The following is a 21,347-nucleotide window of genomic DNA, read 5'->3' as shown; positions in this document are numbered from 1 at the left end:
TTATGACTCTGCAGTTTCTTTCATAATGACAGAAAACATCTGCTGCCAGCTACAAAATGTTTTAACACTTTTACGCCACTGCAAAGATGATGGGGTATCCACTTGCTTAAATACTTAAATAATTAGATCTGGTTTGCAGTGCAGCTTGTATGTTATGTCCTCACCTTTGTTATAATATAGCCATTAAAATGTGTAGAAGTATGTGTTCAGTTCACATGCGGGTGGAGAAGTGAATCAACAGAAACCATTAGAAAAATTCTGATGGTTTCCAGTTGGGAGAAACAATTCAAATAATCATGACCCATTAGAGGTTTCACATTATCACAGGCTGTATTGTGTTTGCTTTGATGGTTTCCATTATTTCAACTACATACAAAAGATGCAGTCCTTTCTACGCAGTGGGAATGGGTGAGGAGGATCCCAAATAATGGACTTTGATCCAAACACAGTTACGGCATCCTTGAGCAATTTAATTAATTTAATTTCACTAGCTGGGACTACATCCTCACTTGGCAGCATTTCCTGTAGATAATATATTGTGAATTAAGGCTGCAGTGTAGTAATGGCTTCAGAGAAGACTTGACTGGGCAGAAGCCTATGGGCTAATGAAAGGTGAATGAACGGAAAAGGGGAGGGACACAAAAAAAGAGAACAAACATTGTAGAGCAGGAGGGTCGTAGACAGAGAACCAGAAGGGGGGTGTATGAGGGGTGGTCCAGATAAGTTGTCTCCAATTATCGATATATAGAGATTTCTTTTAATAGAAAACACAACAGTTTTCTATTTTTTTTTTAAGTTAAAATATTATTTTAAAGTAACACCAAGCGTGAACAAAGTAAGAAACTAGGAGACAGTTTCTGTGATTCGTTAGATTCACCCTTTATTAAAGTGACTACTGAAGCAGGAACATAAAGGTTTTCTTTATCATGTCTGTCTGTCACTCACAGGAGAGACATTAAAGTAGTAGGTCTGATGTGAGCTACAAGATGAGCTCTGTAAAAATACATTTTTTTTTTAAAGCTGTGACTGAAATGTGCACAGAAAAATAAGAAAAAAGCTTTATGGGAAAAATAACAATGAGTCAGTGAAATTCAGAGAACTGTGATTTGTGAGGGTTTTTTTCACTCAATATCCTGAAGGAAAAGGCTTTTTTAATAAGGGGGGGTCTGTGCTTCACTCTCCTGTGAGGTGCAGGGTGCAGTGGCCTATGTGGAATGCCCTGTAGGGGGTATTTTTTTTACAGTTAAGCCAAATGATTAGACCCCTTGAGAACCCCACTTATCACAGTCCCAAGTTATGACAGAACTATTTCTAAACCATCTGATATTTGCATAAGGTGAGCTGAAGCGGTTGAGCTTTCATCTTTCGCTCTGATCAGTCTGATTCTACTTTGGCGTGTTTGTATGAACCGCCCAGGGAAGCTGAGCTGCAAGGATTTGGCCTCCCTTGTTCCGGGGCTCGTTTATGACATCCACGCCAGGGTTTAAAGCAGCCTCCAGGCCAGCCTTTTGCTGCCTGTTTGCGGTGATTTGGGATTTGTGGAATGGGAAGTGCAGAGCTCCGGGACAGGATGTGGAGTCACTGCAGGATCGTACAGCCCCCCTATTCTTGACAGAGCTGGCGTGCGTCTGCATGAGCACCTCGTCTCTGCAGAAGATACACTGTAGAACCGGATCGCTTTGTGGCCTCTGGAAACCTCAGTGTTCCCGAGCCCTCTACTTAAGAGTAAATCTAAACCCAGGTACGTCGATTTACGCGACTTCTACGCATCTTTTGCTTCGCACCAACTCACAGAAACAGTTAGTCCCGCATTTGTTTTTATCGCCTTCTTTTAGCTGTTCTCGCAAAGAGTTTCGGGATAATACAGATGCTGCCAAAACTGATCTTCTCAGTTAAATTAGACACATTTCAGTGTGATCTGTGATGTAAGTCTCTTTTGTTCAGTGCAGACAGCCTCGGGGGTTAACTTAATAACAGAGTGCTCTTTCCCCCCCCCCTCGTGCTGTTGTTTTGCCTGCCCGGACATGCACTGTGTGTCTGTGTGCCTCTGTGTTTTCAATAGGTGAGCACCTTTACAGTAACTATGAAATGCTCTGTGTCATTTTATCTATTTTTAAACTCTGGTTTATTGATGGCTGAGTAACCTCATCATCTCCTCTTCCTCTCCACACAGATTCAGGTGATGGCTCACCTCTGGACTCTCCTGTCAGCAGGCCTGCTGCTGATGTCCGTGGCTGAACCTCTGAGCAGCCCTCAGGAAAATGACAACAAGTTAGTGAAACACACAGTGTTCACTAAGAGCCAGGCAAGTGGTTTAGGAAGGCTTCTTACATGTATGTTAGTCTGACAGCATCAGACTATAAATAAATCTCAGTTTGTTGCCTTTTCCTGCTGCAGACCCAGGTGAACGAGAGTGCACTCAGAAATGTCAGTGAACCAACACCAAGCCACACACCTACAACCTGTGAGTTTTTTGGGGTTTTTTTGGTCATTTTGTCTTTTGTTGTGTTTATTTTTTCTCTCTTTTGTTGTGCTGTGTCTTACATTTCAGCATTTCCTTTCAGCAGCTCCCTCTTTTTCTTTGCATTAGCAGCTCCTTTGACCACCACAACTTCCCCAAACTCTAGCCTTGCTCCACAGTGTCCAGGAAACCAGCTGATGCATGAGAGCAGCAATGTCTGCATCTGTCCATCCATCATGGTAAAGGATGGTGACAACTGTACTTGCCCCAAGGGCTTCACCTTGGAAGGAGCAGCTGAGTGTAAAGGTAAGAAGTGATCAAAACTGGGAAAGTGCTTTTTGTAGAATTGTAAAATCACAAAAAAAATAAAAATGCTTTTGACATCTTTGAGTTTTTAACATTTACAGCAATGCAACACAACATAAAGGTACGCTACGTTACATGAGCCCAGTGAACAAAATTGCACGCAGGCTCATTAAACCTCTCTTGGAAAATATTAATGTGTATTAGTATCACGGTTGTGTTTAAACTTTTAACTGTACTGCGCAAATTTTCAGAAGCAAGCATGAGTGATGAGAAACAAGCTACCAGCTGATCTAACTGCATTATAATTTATTTACAAAACTTTAGCATTTAATATTTCAGAGCTGTGTTATATATTATTCATATATTTTTGTCAGCTTGACATCACCATGTAAAACTGCAGGTGTCTGAGTTAGATTAAGCGTATTATCTCTGTTGGACAGATGTTGATGAGTGCGAAGGAGAGAGACCAGGACCATGTGACCTCCATGCCAGCTGCATTAATAACCCCGGCTCTTACTCGTGTAGCTGTCTCCGTGGTTACCTGATGGGTTCTGACGGGTGCCAGGGTTCGTCAACCTCTGTGTGTGTTTTTCTATTTGTGTGTGTGTGTTTGTGGGGGGAAAAGAAATGTCCGATGCAGGTTTTCAGAAATTTTTCACAGCGCCTCTTTAGTATGATCATAATTTACGTGTTTCTTATGGGTCTTGCAGATGTTGATGAGTGTGCTTTGGCCGCTGTGACAGGCCTGCAGGCCTGTCAAGGCGAGGCTGAGTGCAAAAACACACCTGGCTCCTTCACCTGTTCGTGCCATGAGGGATATGTAATGGCTACAAATGGGCGAGGCTGTGTAGGTGAGGTTAATGTTGAAGTCTGGTGTGCGTTTTGATAAAATATGCTTGTACATCCAAATGTATATCAGCATAAAATACAGGCTGACACGCTACATCATAACCCGGGATGACTTAAATGTTTGCATCTGTTAAACTTGGCCATTTATCTTATAATTTATTGGTGTTACTCCTCTGTAGATGTGGATGAGTGCAGCTTTGAGGAGCCGTGTCGCCGCGAGCTGGGAAATGTGTGCGTTAACACTCCTGGCAGCTTTTCATGCCAGTGCCAGCTGGGCTTCAGAGCAGAGACTGCTGCCTGTGTCGGTAAATCATTAAACATCACCACGACTGAAAAAGGCCGATGTCCAGATTTGATCTGGTGTTTTGAATTTTTAACATACTTCATTTGAGTTTCTGCAAAGTAAGAACTTTGTCTGACAGAAAGAAATGCTTTGCAGCAAGATACAGCTTCAATCTGCTGCTTTGCCTGCTTATATATGCTCCTGTCCCTCTTTCACCCTCACGTTAAAGGCTGATTTCCTCTTTTGTTCTGTAAAGAAAAAAAAAGAAGTCTGTTCACTTTCTTTTTGACTTCTTTGCGCCCCTGGTCCTCCAGCACATCCTGTGTACCCAGGTTACTCTGTGTGCCAAGGCATGATGTGCTTTCTGTGCCTGCTTTTCATGGCTTAAATTTTCATAGTAACATCTGCGCTGTGCTTGATTATGTACTATGATTTTACCACTACTGTCAGAAAGTAGCAATGTTAAATGGACTAAAGGGGAATTAAAAGAAGAAAAAGAAAAAAAATCTATTACCACAGCTTCCCAAAGTGGTTCAGTGACAGTTATTTAAAACAAGGTTGTTGACATGAAAATGACTTCGTACCTTTATTGCTTGCCAGTAAATTAAGGGAGTGCTTTGCAGGAATTAAATTTCCTTTTCTCTAGATGAAATAATTTTTAATTGCAAATTGCGTCAACAATGCATAGAAGAAGAAGTCATATGTTGTATCCATGTCACTAAACTATTCTGTCCTTTTGTCTCTGTCCCAGATGTGGATGAATGTATAGAGAGTCCCGTGGCGTGTGATGGACGGAGCGTATGTGAGAACACGCTTGGGAGCTACGAGTGTGTTTGTCGACCGGGTTACCGGGGAAACGGCACACACTGTGAAGGTAAGCAATTAGTGCTGATGTCCCTCCGTGGAAAACTCTGTTTCCTGTGGACGGGGTCAGCTTCCTTGTGTGCGCGTGTTTTAATGCTTGCTGTTATCCCTTCCATTAAAATTATCCCAAGTGGTAGTACAAGCTTCACTGAATAGAAATGAACCGGCTCTCTGTCTGTCTTCAGATGAGAATGAGTGTGTATCTGGTGGTCACACGTGTGACGCCAACGCTCGGTGCGGTAACATCATCGGGTCGTATTTCTGTCAGTGTTACCAGGGCTTCAACGGCGATGGACACTCTTGTTTTGGTGGGTAAGGGGTGGGTGTGTGTGTTTGTTGTTACCCACTTGTATCATGTAAGCATTACTTTCTCTGTATGAGCATTACATGTGCTTGTTTACAGACATTGATGAGTGTGTTGTGAACAATGGTCGCTGTGAACACAACTGCACCAATGAGCCAGGAAGCTACAGCTGCCAGTGTGCCTCGGGTTACCAGCTGGACCCGGACAGACACAGCTGCACAGGTAAAAGGCAGGCTGTAGTAGGATGTTATTAAAGTAGGCATGAGTAAGCATGACTTTTTCTTATGTTACTTTAAAAAAAAAAAGTTTGACTTTTTAGAAAATAGGCTTCTTAATTCTTGCTGTGGGTTAACAGTTGTACAACTTTTATTATTGTGAAATGTGTTCTATAAATAATCAGAATCAACTCGTTTGTGGATCTACTGAAAAAGTAAGCACACCCTTAATGTAAATACTGGCCAATTCCTGAGATGTTACTCCGTAATGCACAGTGCCACATTTGGTAAAGATCAAACACACCATGTGTGCAAATGGCTAATACAAACTGTCAAGCACCATGGTGGATGGTGCTTGACAGTTGGTATACGTGAGTTGATGATTTAGGCTTGTTTTGCAGCCGCAGGACCTGAGTCGACCTCACAGCTAAAGCTTGGCTCAAATTAGGTCATGAAACAGGGCAATGATTCCAAGCAGAACAGCAAACCTACAACAATGGAGAGAAAAGGAGAGAATCGAGGTGCTGAAATGAAGTTATTGCTGCTAACAGCGGTTCTACAAGCTGCTGAATAATGGGGTTTGCTTACTTTTTCATTTGACTGCATAGTCTTGTGAAAATTTTATTTGTCACATGATTGTGTCTACCTGTTCCCCTCTGCTTATTCTCTAAAGCTCCATATAATCCAAGTATTGGGTATATTGTTTGCATTAACTCTAAAATGTGGGCTTTGCTACTGTCAGAGGAGTTTATTTGTTATTGTGACCAAATGTAGTCCAGGACAAAATTCAGAAATTTAGGATGACCTCTGATGATGATGATGATGATATAACACCGTCCAAACCAAACAGATTAAGTGAACAAACGGGAATGGCAGCAGAAGCATGCAAAAAAATAGATCGGGAACTACAGCTATGGATCAAGACCTCTGTTATTACTATTATTGTTATTATTGTACAGTCTGTAAATGTCAAATCTGATGTCATACACATTTTTATTAGATCCTTGCATCATATTTTTGCTTGCAGTAAATGTATGAAATTGCTAAAGTGTCACAGTGCATGGCTGTGAGACCTTTAAACTGCCTTTATTATTGATGAGTGAAGTAAAACAAACTGCAGTCTAAAATGTGCTGCACCACCCACCATAACAGCCAATCAGATGGGCAGTACAGTAGTTAAAATGTAACCGTCCTCTTCATTTTAATCAGTTACACACAGTAACCATTAAATTGAAACCTAAACACAGTTGCTGTATTTCCTAGAGACGAGGTTCTAAGGTCAAGTCATAGTGCGGCTAGTCAACAGAGGGCAGCAGAGATCATCTCTGTGGGCTTCTGCATCATTCTCAAAAGACATAGCCATTGTTGCTCTCTCCATTCAGTCACTCTGCACTTTGCACAAACCTGGAATACCAGCTATTTTGTGCTAATAGAATTTCAGATGTTTATTTCAAGTCTAAATGAGTCCTTGTGCTGAATCTATTTCATGTTTTGCCATGGCGCAAGAGTAATCTAAATGTTGCTGATCTCTCCAGATGTGGATGAGTGTGTGGGACTAAATGGGACTTGCGAGCACATTTGCATCAATACTCAGGGCTCTTTCCACTGCTCCTGCAGACCCGGCTACCAGCTGCATATTGATGGCCACACCTGCGTGGGTCAGTCCCTCTTAAACACTCACTGCTGTTTACCCAATCATTTTCGGTCATTTAAACATGCCAAGCATCAGTAGTAATCTGCCATGAATATGTCTTATCTCTTGCTAATTATTTTGGTGCATGTGATTCTGGTTTTTCTTGTGCATATTTTCTGTGCAGACACTCTGGAAGTAGTTGTCCTGAGGGCACATTTTGGAAAATTAGTGAGATGAGAAAGCCAGACTGTGAGGAATCTGTTGCATGCATAAGAGAGAGCTGTCCAAACATGATGTTTATGATCTGTGTGTTTCTGTGTGTGGGTTTGTGTACATAGACATCGATGAATGTAAACTCCAGAATGGCTGCTGTTCCCACACCTGCACTAATTCTCCAGGGGGACATACTTGCCATTGCCCCCCTCCTCTGCTGTTAGACATAGACAACCTAAACTGCAGGAGTAAGTTTGATTACAGAGTTGACATTACAGTCTTTTGTGTACAAAAATATATAATTATTTAAAAAAAACAAAACAGAAGGTAGGAACTTCTTTCAAATCTGAATAAAAAAATCTTATTAAGAACTCTTGTCCTGGTGTTTTAACACAGATTTTTCATCAAGATCAAATCTTTTAATGTGACATGACACAGCTAAATATGTTTTTTCCTTCTGATCAGCAGTCAAACATTGCTTCTTCTATCAAAAAGAAGAAGCATAGCACCAAATTTCCCATTTTAAAAGCTGAAATAGCAAGTTCACGCAGTCTTCTTTATTGTTCAGTATTTCTGTGTACCAAGCTAAAAATTATTATTATTATTTTTTTTTACCCAAAAAGATGCTACATCCTGTAAGCTGAGAAATGGTGGTTGTGACCATATGTGCACTGTAAGGGCTGAGGGCCACGTTCAGTGCAGCTGTCAAGCTGGCTGGCAATTGGACGAAGACGCGAGGAGCTGTGTGGGTGAGAGTTCATGTTCACTGCCAGCACTTTATTATTAGCTGAATCACATGGCGTTACTATCAGCAAACGCACTCTCGAAAGCACCAATTTGTTGCGATCTGGTTTGTGTGCACATTCCTCTGCGCCATATCCTTCTGGGTAATAAGAAAATGATGTCATTCACATAGATTACAATTTCAAGTTACTTTTCTCAAAATCTCGAGTTTATAAGTCAAAATTTTGAGAAAGATTTTGAGTTATGGAAACAGGCTTCCATAGTTATGAGATCGTATCAGTGCAACAAGCCCTGATATCCTTTTTCATATAACGCCTAATATCAAAATAATAATTAAAATGACTTTACCATCTCTTGAATCCAGCAGAAATACACTCACCAGCCACTTTATTGGGTACACCTCTTTAACTGCCCATTAATGCAAATATCTAAGTGCTTCTAGGCATGTAGACCAAAGACTGTATAAGACATTTTTTACATTCACGGATGCAGATGTGGTCAAGACAACCTGCTAAAGTTCAAACTGAGCATCAGAATGAGGATGAAAGGTGATTTAAATTACTTTGAACATGGCATGGTTGTTGGTGCCAGACAGACTTGTCTGAGGGTTTCTTAAGCACATCCATCGCTGGGGTTTGCAGAGAAAGGTCTGAAAAAGAGAAAGAGGGTGACAGTTCTCTTGGCAGTAAAAATGCCATGTTGATAACAAAGGTCAGAGGAGAATGGCCAGACGGCTTTAAACTAATTGAAAGACACCAGTAACTGAAATAACCACTTGTTACAAACAAAGTATGCAGACGAGCATCTTTGAACAAACAACATGTAACCTTGAAGCAGATGGGCTACGACAGCAGGGCATCACTCTGCCACTCCTGTCAGCTGACAACAGGAAACTGAAGCTAGAATTCCCACAGACCACCCGTCTGATAAATCTTGATTTCTGCTGTGAGTAATTTAGCATAAACAAGAGGAAAGCATGGATCCATCCTTGTATCAGTAATTGAGGCTGGTGACGGTGCAGTGGTGTAGAAGATGTTTCCTTGGCACATTTTGAACCCCTTAGTATTAGCTGAGCATTGTTTTGTATACCTGAGTATTTTTTCATGTCCATCCCGTTCTGACTACAGGCTTACCATGTTCCGATGGCTGCTTCTCATAGGATGATGCGCTATGTGAGAAAGCTCAGATTATGTCATGATACATAATCATAATGAATAGAGCACCTTTGGGATGTCGTGGAATAGGCCCTTCACATCAAGGATGTGCAGCGGACAATTCTTCAGCAACTGTGCAATGCAGTCATGCCAGTTGAGACCCAAAATCTCTGAGGAATGTTTTCAGCACCTTGTTGAATCTGTGCTTTGAAGAATTAAGGCAAAACCCAGTACTAGCAAAAGTGGCTGATGACTGTAGATTATCCACACAGCAATTTTGTAAAGGCTAAAGAGCCAGAGAGGCTTTCAGAGATTAGATCGGCTTCTCATTTGCGTTGCATTCGCCATGTGATTTCTTTTCATGAAGCTATTCATAAAAAAGGAAATTTGATAGTTTGATAGTCTGTTATGGACTAACGACTCCCTTGAATGAATACAGAGGCGGGCATGCCTTGTCACTTAGCCAACCATAAATTAAGCAACTGTCACGTAGGTTTAATGTTTAATTGCCCTCCTTCTGTCTTCTGTCATGAGATGTGAACGAGTGTGAGGACTTCACTAATGGAGGCTGCGAGCAGCTGTGTGTGAATCATCCTGGTGGGTTTAACTGCACCTGCAAGGAGGGCTATATAGTTAGAAAAGATGACCCCACCAAGTGCCAGCGTGAGTCAAACATAATCTTATGTAGTGTTAAGGACTTTTTAAAAATCTAAAAATAGATTTATTTCAATTCCTTCACTTATCTTTATTAGCATCTCTGCCTTTCCAGCTGTGTGCGACCCCCCTTGTCAGAACTATGGAGTGTGTGTTGCCCCGAACATTTGCGACTGTCCTCCAGGCTATCCTGGAGTGGGCTGCTCAGGTACAATAAACGTTGCACATAATATATATATAATTAAAATGTTTTTTCACAGGAATATTAAAGTTAATTTGTGTCTCTTTTTTTGTGCACTTTTCGGTGTCCTTTGAGGTTAGTATAAGGTTTTAATGCAAAGAGGAGTATTATAGCCCTTTTCGTTGCATGTTTCAGCCATGTGCTCCCCTCCCTGCGCTCATGGAGGTACCTGTATGCGCTGGAACGAGTGTTTGTGTCTTCGCGGCTGGACAGGAGCAGGCTGCCACACAGGTACACTGCCTTTGGGGATCAGAGGGACAGGTGTTACATCAAATAAATAGAGTGGACAGTGTTTAGAAGCACTGTTTACATCAATGTGTTGCCCAGAAAATGCTTTTATAAGATGTTCTGCACTCACCTAAGACAAAGAGGCACTGGTACATATATCCATGCATGTATAAATGCATGTGCACAGGTGACGTGTGTGTCACAATGCCATTTTCTTCTGGATTCGACATCTGATTGTTAGCTTTGACTTTTCTTCGTGTCTCTTCTCAGCTGTGTGTGAGTTTCCTTGTGCCAACGGTGGTCGCTGTGTGGGACCTGACACCTGCCAGTGTCCCTCCGACTACACTGGCCCCCAGTGCCTCTTGCGTGAGTAATGTAATACAATAAATTATCCCAGGTGTGTAGGCACCACCGAGATCTACCCATCCACCTGCCTCCAAACAGTTTCTGGTAAAATATGGGCTATAGGATGGCAGAAAAACAAAAAAAGCATGAAGACATTTTTCTGCACAGACTGCGTGTTACTATATTATTTTGCATTTTGTAGCCCTTTGCACTCCTGCCTGTCAAAATGGGGGAAGATGTGTGGACGTCAACAAATGCACATGTGTTGGTGGATGGCAAGGAGCTCGATGCCAGATAGGTGAGATCAGTCATTCTCTGTTACTGTATCTCTGTGTAGCTTTTCCTGCATAATTAAAATATATTCAGACTAAAATATGATCAAACCATGTTTACACAGTAAGTTACAAATGATCATGGATGTAATTTTAACAACCACTTGTGTTTATTTAAAAAAAAAACAGTAATATAAAGCTTCTCATGTCTTCGGATTACTTTCCTCTATGCAGTGAGTGGGATTTGCTTCTGTGCAGCTGGAGGCTTTAGTGTGATATTGGATGTGAAATTAGATGTTGACACCAGTGGATGCAGCATGGTTTCCCGTGGTTTCTTCTTCTCCCTGTTGCTTGCTGTTTGTTTCCATTGTTGCACTACTCTGCTGTTGTTGTTGTCGTTGACCAAATAAGATGAGATGTTTTTCATTCGATGTGCTTATGGGTGGAGAGAAGCAATCATGTGACGTATTTCTGGACTCTTTCTCTTATATTTGAAACCAGACACCGACAAATATGCAGCGTTTATTGTTCCATCCTGTTTTGTCACCTGGCATTTCAGAGCATATTCAGTAATTATTGAAAATCTTCACATTTTTCTTCTGTGTCAGTGGTGTAGAGCTAAGCCCTTCAATCATAACATGCGGCGGTGTCTGCCAGTGCATAGCTTCATAATCAACACGTTTCTAATGTCCAGACTTTCATCTGGAGCTTTTATTTCTCCAATCAGTAACAGTGTTTTTAAGTGGGAAAATGTCATTACTGTCATGGTCTCTGTGTCTACCCGGCCAGCCCTGCAAGGCTACATGTGTTTTGGTTTTGCTCTCTCTCATCGCTCTGCCTGGGCGGAGCTCACTGAGAGCTTCTGCTTTTGGCCCGCGCACCTGCTTCTAATCATGCACCGGTGATTCACCATTAGGGCTGGGTATCGTCACTGATTTCTAGAATTGATTCGATTCCGATTCACAAGGTCTCGAATCGATTCGATCCACAATTCGATTCAATTTGATTTGATTCGGGGAAATTTTGCCTCAGACAGTCAGAAATATAATAATTCAGATCATGCATCAGTACATTTCCAGATTTTTATATCTATAAAAAGAAAGCTGACATTTGTGAGACTTTATCAAAGGTGTGAGCATCACAGCAGATGCCTTTGTGTCAAAGTAGCTGAGGATAAAACACATAAAAATAAATATAAAAATATTCTGCAGTAGATCAAAAACGAAAGAAAACCATTAATCAACATATGAACATTACCTGATGCTGCTGAAGTGAAGCAGAGCAAAGTTACAGAGGTTTTAGAGACACAGCTGAGCGTTTCGCAATTTTGCATAAGTTTAAATTTGTTCAGTATTGAACAGCAGAAATGAGGCTTTGTTTTCGGAAGTTGGTAAAAGGAAAAAAACAGCGGCCGACAGCCTGTAAACAACGGTAGACTTGTGCGAATAATGCAGGAAAAAGATTTGCATGAAGTGTGATTTTTATCGTGGTGGAAGCAAAACAGCAAAAGTCAGAGTGAATTCATGACGATGTTTATGTGAAGCGTAGTTTGGATCTTCTTTTGCTGCTGGTTCAGTCAATATTGTTTCAAGAGAAATAAAAACCTGCAGCTTCAGAATCAGCACAAAAAGGACGTAAACACAAAGCGCAGACCACTTCTGTGGAAACACCGTCCAGCCTTTTGTTCTTACACTGTTGTTGATAAATGTATGTTCTGCTCATTGTGTAATTTATAACTGCCCAAATCCTCTAAATAATCTATGCTCCATGTTTAATAAGAAGACTCAATGTGTTTGGATTTATGCATTCTTTTTTCTGTCTTGATCAGAGCCTGTTGTGTGCCAGAAACCTTGCATAAATGGTGGCGTGTGTGTGGGCCTCAACCGGTGCCGCTGTACCAAAGCTTTCACTGGAGAGCTCTGTGAACAAGGTTAGTCCATGAGTGTGGAAGAATGTGTACATATACAGTATGTGTACAAAGGATCATGCTGTGTGCTGTGTCTGCAGCGGTGACTACACCCTGTGTGCCACCCTGTCAACATGGAGGCACATGCAGCCCTCACAACACTTGTACCTGTCCCGAGGGCACTGCAGGCCTGCGCTGTGAGAGACTGTGAGTATCAGTAACTTCTACAGCATCCATACATAACATATCTCACAGAGTGAAGTGCTTTAATTTACATGCTCCCACTGGCACAGATTATAAAGAACAACAAAATAAACTACCACAGCTATGCAGATGACACACAAATATATATCACAATGTCACCAGGAGACCGAGGCCCTGTACAGGCTCTTGGTAAATGCATTGAGAAAATTAATGACTGGTTGTGCCAAAATTTTCTCCAGCTAAACAAAACTGAGGTAATAGTCTTTGGCGCCAAAGAAAAACGATTACAGGTCACCAGAGAACTTCAATCTATACATCTAAAAACCACAAACCAGGTGAGAAATGTGGGTGTAGTGATGGATGCAGACCTAAACTTAGAAAAACACATTAAGACAATAACAAAGTCAGCTTACTATCACCTCAAGAATATATCAAGGATGAAAGATCTGATGTCTCAACAGGACCTGGAAAAACTAGTCCATGCATTCATCTTTAGTAGGCTTGACTACTGTAACAGCATCTTTACAGGTCTACCTAAAAAATCAGTCAGACAACTACAGCTCATTCAGAACTCTGCTGCTCGAGTCCTCACTAAGACCAAAAAAGTGGACCACATCAGTCCAGCTCTGAGGTCTTTACACTGGCTGCCTGTCCGTCAGAGGATAGACTTTAAAGTTCTGATGCTGGTCTATAAAGCTCTGAATGGTTTAGGACCAAAATACATCAGTGACCTCCTGACCCAGTATAAACCTTCCAGATCCCTCAGGTCATCTGGATCCGGTCTTTTATCAGTTCCCAGAGTCGGAACCAGACACGGAGAAGCTGCATTCAGCTTTTATGCTCCTTATATCTGGAACAAACTCCCAGAAAGCCTCAGATCAGCTGAAACACTCAGTTTATTTAAATCCAGGTTGAAGACTCACCTGTTCTCAGCTGCATTTGAATAAAGCACCAAATCCACACTTTTAAGCTTAAATTTCAAAACTTACATTTAACTACTGATTTTATCTACTGTTCTGATTTTATCTGTTTTGATTTTATATCCTGTTTTGTTTGTTTGTTTGTTTGTTTGTTTGTTTGTTAGTTAATCAGTTTGTTTGTTTGTTTGCTTGTTTTAATCAATTTTAAATCATGCTTTTATTTGTTTTTGTTTCTAATGTCTCTGTAAAGCACTTTGAATCACCTTGTTGTTGAGTTGTGCTATACAAATAAACTTGCCTTGCCTTTAATGGGGTGATATGGTACTATTAGGTCTTTAGGTAAGATAAGGTCTGATTATTCAAGACCTTGTATTTTATGAGAAGGATTTTAAATTGAATTCTGGATTTAACAGGGAGCCAACAAAGAGAAACCATATGAGAGAAATTTGGTTCCTCTTCCTAGTCCCTGTCAGTACTCTTGCTACAGAATATTGTATCAACTGAAGGCTTTTCAGAGAGTTAATAAATCCATGGTCAGATGCAAGTCTACTGCAAGAAACACAGACACAAAAGTACAGCATTGAAGTCACTGCAGTTTCCCCACATATTCACAGCTAATTGTAACACCGGATAGAGAAGCTGCTATTTTGATTAACAACAGAATTAATTTCTCTCACAAAACTACAATCACAGAAAGACCCAGAAAGAAGATGTGTACTCATCAGCATTTATATTGAAAACATTCACCTCACAATTGGTTATTTAATTGACCCCAATAAACATGATTCCTCACTTAATCTACCCAGCACAAAACGGGGGGGGGGGGGGGGGGGGGCTGTGGGGCTGGGTCATCCTGTGCTGCTGGGCATGCGCCCTGGCGGCCTGGTTGTGCTGGCTAGTGTCCTTCCTGGTGTTTGGGTTTGTTTGCTGTCACGCAGATCCTCCAGTGTTATGGGGTCCTCTTCCAGCTTGTCTGTGCTATAACGTGATGCCACCAAATCACCTTCACACAAGCAATATTAAATGTCTCGGATTAACATTTCCCCCAAACTGTAAGCGCTGTTTAGCTTCAGTTAAAGTCTGTCATTCAAAGTGGTACAAGATCATTTACATTGTTGGTCAAACTTTCCTATTTTCCTTTACAAACAAAATATTAATCTTTCCTAAAATTAATTATTTTCAGTGGACCTAATTTGTCCAAACATAACCTGGTGCAAATTTCATAATTCGACATTATCAATATTCTTTTTGGAAAAACAAACCTCCCCATATAAAACTCAGCATTACAAAAAAATCGAAATCTCATCGAGGATTTGAAATCCCCAAATTTGAGTTTTACTAGCTTGCAAATTAGCCCCAAAACATCAATCAGTGCCTTGAAGTAATTAAACAATAATAAACACAAAAAACCAACAGGACAAAACTAAAATCATATGCAAAAGAAAGTTTTCACAGGACTCTGTGAACACAGAAATAAAATAAAAAAAAGTAGTAGCCTGGCCCTGTTAATCAAAGGCCTTTTGATTAACTGTTAATCAGCGTTACCAGCATTATTGTCTGGAGCATTCAGGCATGTGTTAACACATTGCCACAATCTTCCCAGGAGTTATAGAAATTCATACTGAGGTCAGTCTGTGCATTTCTCAGAGCTTTAATGGGTTGATACGGTACTTATAAGGTCTTTAAATAAGATGGGGCCTGATTATTCAAGCCCTTAAAATTTATGAGAAGGATTTCTCACATGGAGAGAAATGTAACCCTCTTTATGTCTGTTTCTTCAAAAAGTACATGGCAGCACGGCTTAGGTTTGCAAAGTTGCATCTGAACAAACCAGAAAACCTTTGGAACAGTGTCCTTTTGACAGACGATTTCAAAATGGAAATATTTGGTGATAATGCACCACTTTTGACATAACAATCACAGTGTATCAGAACAAACACGTGATACTGTCAAGCACAGTGGTGGAGAGGTGACGATTTCACCATAAACTTCTCTGTGTACCAAAGTGTTCTTGGGTCAAATGTGAGGTCATCTGTTGTTCTCAAGTTTTTCAGGTACAGCACTTTACTGCAATACATGTCTTGTGCTTATTTGTGTCCTAGGACATGCCCAGTGGTCACTACAGTAGTGAGTATGGCTCGAGGGGTGAGGAAAGCATTTAGGGAAAGCTACGTTGACCGCTGTGGACCTTTCGGAGTTCAGCTTTGTACTAAATACAGGTAAGCTGTTTTTCCTCCTGGATTCTCCAACACTAATTCATGAAGTATCTGGCAGCAGTTGCAGTTTTTCCTAATCACAACGTGGTTTAATTTCCTGTCAAAGAAATGAACTTTCAAGGACTTTACTGTCAGCTATTCTTTATGTAATTACTTTTGCACTTAACTGGATTAAATATGCTGTGAAAGTATTTTTAAAGCGTTTCCAATAACGCAATGAAAAGCGAGGCTTGACTGAGTTTAACATGTGCAAATTATTGAACATATGTTAAAGGTTGTGTTAATCCAGTTTGATTAGAATACAATATCACACAGTTGTGTGATTGTGGTTGTGTTTTCAGGATAAACCAGGCACGTGTATACCTGCAGGCCTACAGGGTGGGCTACAAAATCCAGTGTCCACAGGGGAAGAGCAGATAAGCAGCGCTGGATACAGTGAAAGTGGTTTGTCATAAGAAAATTTCATCCTCCAGACAATCTTTTGGTCAACACAGGAAGATAGAAACGGACTGATGTAACATCATATGTAAAGTGCTGAGGGTGTTGCAGCTTCTCTGGGAGAAGTCTTACCTGATTATCAGCCTCTGTGTTGAAATTAAATTACACTTCTGTCATAAAGAAGGTTTATAATGTCTGTGAAATCATGTCAGCGATTGAATAAAAATGAGTTCACATCAACAAATATTTGAAGATTTCAAGCACGTAGATGTTCGAACGGGACAGTTTTTCTGTAGTCATCTCAGAGTAGATCTCATGACAGCAGCAGTTTTATTGTAAGCCATGTTATCACTGTAGTACTGATAATCAACCTTTTATGAAATAAGCACAAGTTCAGTGTTTGAAATTCCTGTAAAACATTAATCAGCTTGAACGTATATTCAAACGAACCCAGTCACCTCCATGGATCGGTCACTACTCAGATAGCTAACATCCAGCCAGTTTTTTTTGTTTTGAGCTCTACTCATGTTTTTTTTTTTATCTAGATTAACAATGATAGCAACATAAAAAATGCCTAAAGTGACAAATTCAAAATAAACTATTGCCTATATTACTGCTCCTTCTTTTGACAAAGGAAAGCATGTGTTTTATACTCCTAACTGATCAAAACTCCTAAAAAAAATAATTAAATTAATGATTTTATTGGGATATTTGTGAAGTGTAGCAGAGGAGAGTGGAAAGTGGGGAGACGGCATAAACCCAGACGAGGAGTTCACCATTAACCTCTGTGTGTACCAAAGTATTTTAGAGTCAAATGTGAGGCTATCTGTCTGACAGATAAAGCTTGGCAGAAACTGGGTCATGCAACAGGACACTAATCTATAACAGAATGGCTATAAAAGGAAAGAATCAAGGTGTTGCAATGGCCTGGTCGATGTTAAGACCTGAACTTGACTGAATTGCGGGGGCAGGACAGATCTATGCATAAATGAATCCCTGCAAACTGAACTGAAGCAACACGGCTGGCCTCTGAGTGCTTTGACTGACAGCTGGGTCATCACAGACCCTCATGGTTGATTGCCACCTGCTAAGCTCGACCCTGCGAATATTGAACTGGACCTATCGACTGTGGTCTTGGTGCCTTTTAGTGTCTATTAGGGCAAGTAATAAGACCTTCTGCAAGGAACAGCTCATCCAAGAAGTCTGTGCTCTATTCTGTTCCATGTAGATTCAGATTCAGTTTGCTAACAAAAGCAAGCTGAAGCTGCTTTAAATATGGTATGGCACTAAATATGGCACTAAATATGGCACTAAATGTTTGTGTGGGGTTTTTTTTAAATATATTTTTATATTTTTATATTTGATCAAATCTTACAAAAATCTTGCAAAAAAAAAAACAAACAAAAAAAGATTTGTTTTGAAAGTTTACATACAGATGCAAGTGATGATTATTGAAATATTCCATTAAAAGTAGTTAACATTTGACATTATCCACAAGAACTTTAACTGGATCGGCATTTGTGAGAGCATTTATGAATTTATCAAGGACTCTTTCTATGCAACAGAAAAGAATAGAATAGAATGCCTTTTATTGTCACTATACATACACATGTGCAATGAGATTCAGAGCAACTCCTACCCAGTACAGACATGTAGGGAAAAAAAAGAGGGGGGAAGGTGCACAGTTCTGCAGCACTATCAACCGTTTCTGTGGCGCTATATACAAATATTAAAGAAATAAATAGGGTTATGTATTTACAGTGTGGGGTATTGCATGTGAATTAAATATTGCACAGTAATGATGGTAGTTTGCATAGTCTGTGTATAGAGGGAAGTCCTTGGGGGGTGAAACTGTTTTGTCAGTGCATGTGTGAGTTGAGGGCGGTTATTGCTTTAGGAAAGAAACTGTACTTGAGTCTGTCAGTGTTTCTCTTCAGCACTGTAGCCAGGCTGAAAAAAGTCAGAGCTCTGTTGAGCCAACCATCCCTTTAACGTTAGCTAGTAATGACTTCATGAACTTCACAAATAAAATTTTAATCATTAGAGAAAGAATTACCAATAATGATCCCACAGATGTAATATTATCTACAGCTACTCTTAGTACCATTGATGTATAAATATTATAAATATAAATATTATTATTGTTATTGTTGTTACCCCCCCCCCCCCCCCAAAAAAAAATCTTATTATAATAATAATCAAATGAAATTGCTTGTTAATTTACTTGTTGTTTTTCCTGCCATCACAAACTTAATCAACTGCCTGTAAATCCCTGCACTCAGAAGACTCCTGCTATTTTCTTAAGTGATTTTCACCATTTTCATGAAGAGTGTGGTTTTATTTCATGCAGATGCGATTTTTACAGATTTTTACAGACAGTTTCATTAACTTTATAATTTGCTTTATAATAAGCAATTTCTTGATGCATGTAAATTATGGGTTAGTATTTCCATTCTAAGTAGAATAAATTATCTTTACCAAGTCAATAAACACAATTCATGATGTGAAACTGGAATTTAACATTACAAAAAAACAAAAAAGAATGGTGCATTTTCTCTTTTTTAGCACTTTAATTGGAACTTTAATACCTGATGTTCTTTTTAGATCAGGCCAGTCATCACCACTGTGCCATGTAGACTCATTTTGGTGAGTTTGATCATTTGGCTTAGTTCAGGACAGACTACCTCTTTCCAATCTGCTACACTGATATCTGGAATACCCATTCTCTCTGTTTGGAAGTTAAAATAGCAAGTTCTTAATATAATATGCAGTCATGAGCAACAGACTTGTGAAATCCTGGGAAATATCAGATCCAATCACAGAAAAAAGACTGAAACCATCGTGCAAATACAGTTACGCTAAATGAATACTGAGTTGGGAGAAACGTTTTGTTGCTCGTCCAAGTGACTTCTTCAGTCACTTGGATAAGTGACAAAACTGAAAATGCTTCTTCCAGATAAACAGAATCAACTTTTGGGATTACCTGGATGACTGAGGATGCATCAAGACACGAATACTGAGGTTCTACAGTAAAGCAGAGAAAACAAATTGTGTATGCAGGAGGCAATTTCAGTCTTTGTGGGATCACTTCTTGGAAGTTCCATAATTCCTAAATAAAATGACCTATAATATTTGAAAAATGGATCCTAAAAATATTTATTCCCATTTACAGCAGGAATTATAATTGGTTGTACGGTGTGACTAAAGTAGGATGAAGTGTAAAGTTGCAAAATATAATCATCAGACATATCGTGTATAGTTTCAAACACCATCTTATTACTTCAACTTAAAAGATCTGGCATAACCCATCTTTGTCAGGGTTTTCTTTCTATATGAGATCCTATTGTACATTAGGATCCACAGTCATGATTTTGGTGTGATGATCATGTAAAGAGGCTAGATGCTGTCATGCTGCTACAGCATCTGTTATTTCATAAGTGGACCATAATATCCTTACAGAAAATGGATCGATTAATGTTACTTGAAGGCTTTCTTTCCTCTCTCCACTGGTTTTGGCAAGAGTTTAAATTACCAGCTATCTGACTGATAGTGTTTGTTTGCTTGGGTTTGCTGGTGATCGACATATGGCTCACTCAGTCCCCTGACAAGTACACTTAGGTCAGTAAGTTTTTGGATATTGACACTACAATGTCCTCTGCACATCACCACAGTAGTGCTGGGTGATATGACGATATATATCTTGTGGACGATAGAAAAGTGTCTATCGTGCCATTTGTCTTCTATCGTTTCTAACCTAATTTTATAAATTATGACATAAAATATATCATTAACCCTTTAAAACTGGTCGGAGCAGGCACGCTCCGTTTTGCCTAACTATTTTTAAATCCCTGTAGAACTGGAACCACGTAAGCTAGCGCAATCATTTTTTTTGCATATTAAACCGGAGGAGTTGTACTTACGTCTTATGCCATTAGCTTGTCCTAGGTCACGGGTTACTTGCACATATAGCTTTGCAAAAATTGCATAAAAAAATGCTTGCAGCAACAAAAACATAATATTCCAGAAACACGCTTTGCTGATCCGATCAGCTGTTCATAACACTTCCTACGTTGGAATATAGGTCAGCGGGAACTATCGCATGTCCGCCATTATCTGCCCGAAACCGGAAGTGACGTCGTTTGCGCGGAAAATGTAATTTTTTTACCTTCAGGGCCTTATAAGCCTATGCTGGTGTTTTTAAAAGTTATGTTTGACTTCATGCTTTTCTGTATCGTTTCTGGGATGCTTAGAACTCAAATCACACTGTTGGAAATAGTTTATTTTGATGCACATGCTTTTTCATTGCAGCAAGCTGGGAAAAGTCTTGAGTTTGCATTGAGCCTGGGGGCTTGTGTGTATACAACATGTATACATCAAAAAGGCTCAGCTTCAGCCTTCAAGATTAACCAGTAACAAGATGGCTACACGTTGCACGCAACAAACATACTTAGCTTCAGTTGGAGCAGGTAGATTTACTTAAAGATGAAAATAAACACCACCGATGTCAAACATCAAAGCTATACTACACATGGACTCTTTTTCCTGTGTTCTCAATAAATCTAATACAGTTTTTAAGAAGTGAATTGGAGTCAATTGGAGACAAATAACCTTGAGCATGTTCCTAATTCATTCATTCATAATAAATTAGTACTTACTTTGTATGTTTATAATTATGTTCTGTTTACCAGAACAAATACTAGCGTATTTGTACTACTACTATAATACTACTACTAACTCAGGTGAGTTCAGTTAACTGGTGAGTGTTAAATTGAATGGCATTCATCAGCTTGTGTCTTTCTAGAGCTTTTTCTTATTGACCGCTCTTCCACTAAAAGCAAAATTCCTCCATTGATACTCACATTCATACTGTGCCTTTTACTCTGTGCTGTCTGCTAGC

At 39.9% G+C, this 21,347-nt stretch overlaps 1 protein-coding gene across 5 annotated transcripts; it reads left to right on the top strand.

Annotated features, from left to right (window-relative positions):
• Positions 1-1,166: 1,166 nt before the first annotated feature.
• LOC309701132 (uncharacterized protein) lies at positions 1,167-17,967 on the top strand. Of its 5 annotated transcripts, XM_082525133.1 has the most exons (23): positions 1,168-1,741; positions 1,945-2,062; positions 2,174-2,305; positions 2,398-2,464; positions 2,591-2,767; positions 3,208-3,333; positions 3,478-3,618; positions 3,796-3,921; positions 4,651-4,773; positions 4,949-5,071; positions 5,167-5,289; positions 6,818-6,940; positions 7,254-7,376; positions 7,752-7,877; positions 9,561-9,689; positions 9,796-9,888; positions 10,057-10,152; positions 10,420-10,515; positions 10,697-10,792; positions 12,595-12,696; positions 12,774-12,879; positions 15,899-16,015; positions 16,354-17,965. In XM_082525133.1, the coding sequence occupies exons 3-23, from the start codon at positions 2,183-2,185 to the stop codon at positions 16,430-16,432; spliced, it is 2,415 nt and encodes an 804-aa protein (XP_082381259.1). In that variant the 5' UTR covers positions 1,168-1,741; positions 1,945-2,062; positions 2,174-2,182; the 3' UTR covers positions 16,433-17,965. The 5 variants fall into 5 exon arrangements, with proteins under 5 accessions (XP_082381261.1, XP_082381259.1, XP_082381260.1 ...); XM_082525134.1 differs by lacking the exon at positions 1,945-2,062 and having other exon boundaries at positions 2,594-2,767; XM_082525132.1 differs by lacking the exon at positions 1,945-2,062.
• Positions 17,968-21,347: the final 3,380 nt, after the last annotated feature.

Source organism: Aulonocara stuartgranti (assembly GCF_965226115.1).
Source record: "Aulonocara stuartgranti genome assembly, chromosome: 23".
In the NCBI taxonomy this organism is placed as follows: Eukaryota; Metazoa; Chordata; class Actinopteri; order Cichliformes; family Cichlidae; genus Aulonocara; species Aulonocara stuartgranti.
The sequence above is the reverse complement of the archived record's forward strand: the minus strand, read 5'-3'. Positions and strand labels throughout refer to the sequence as shown.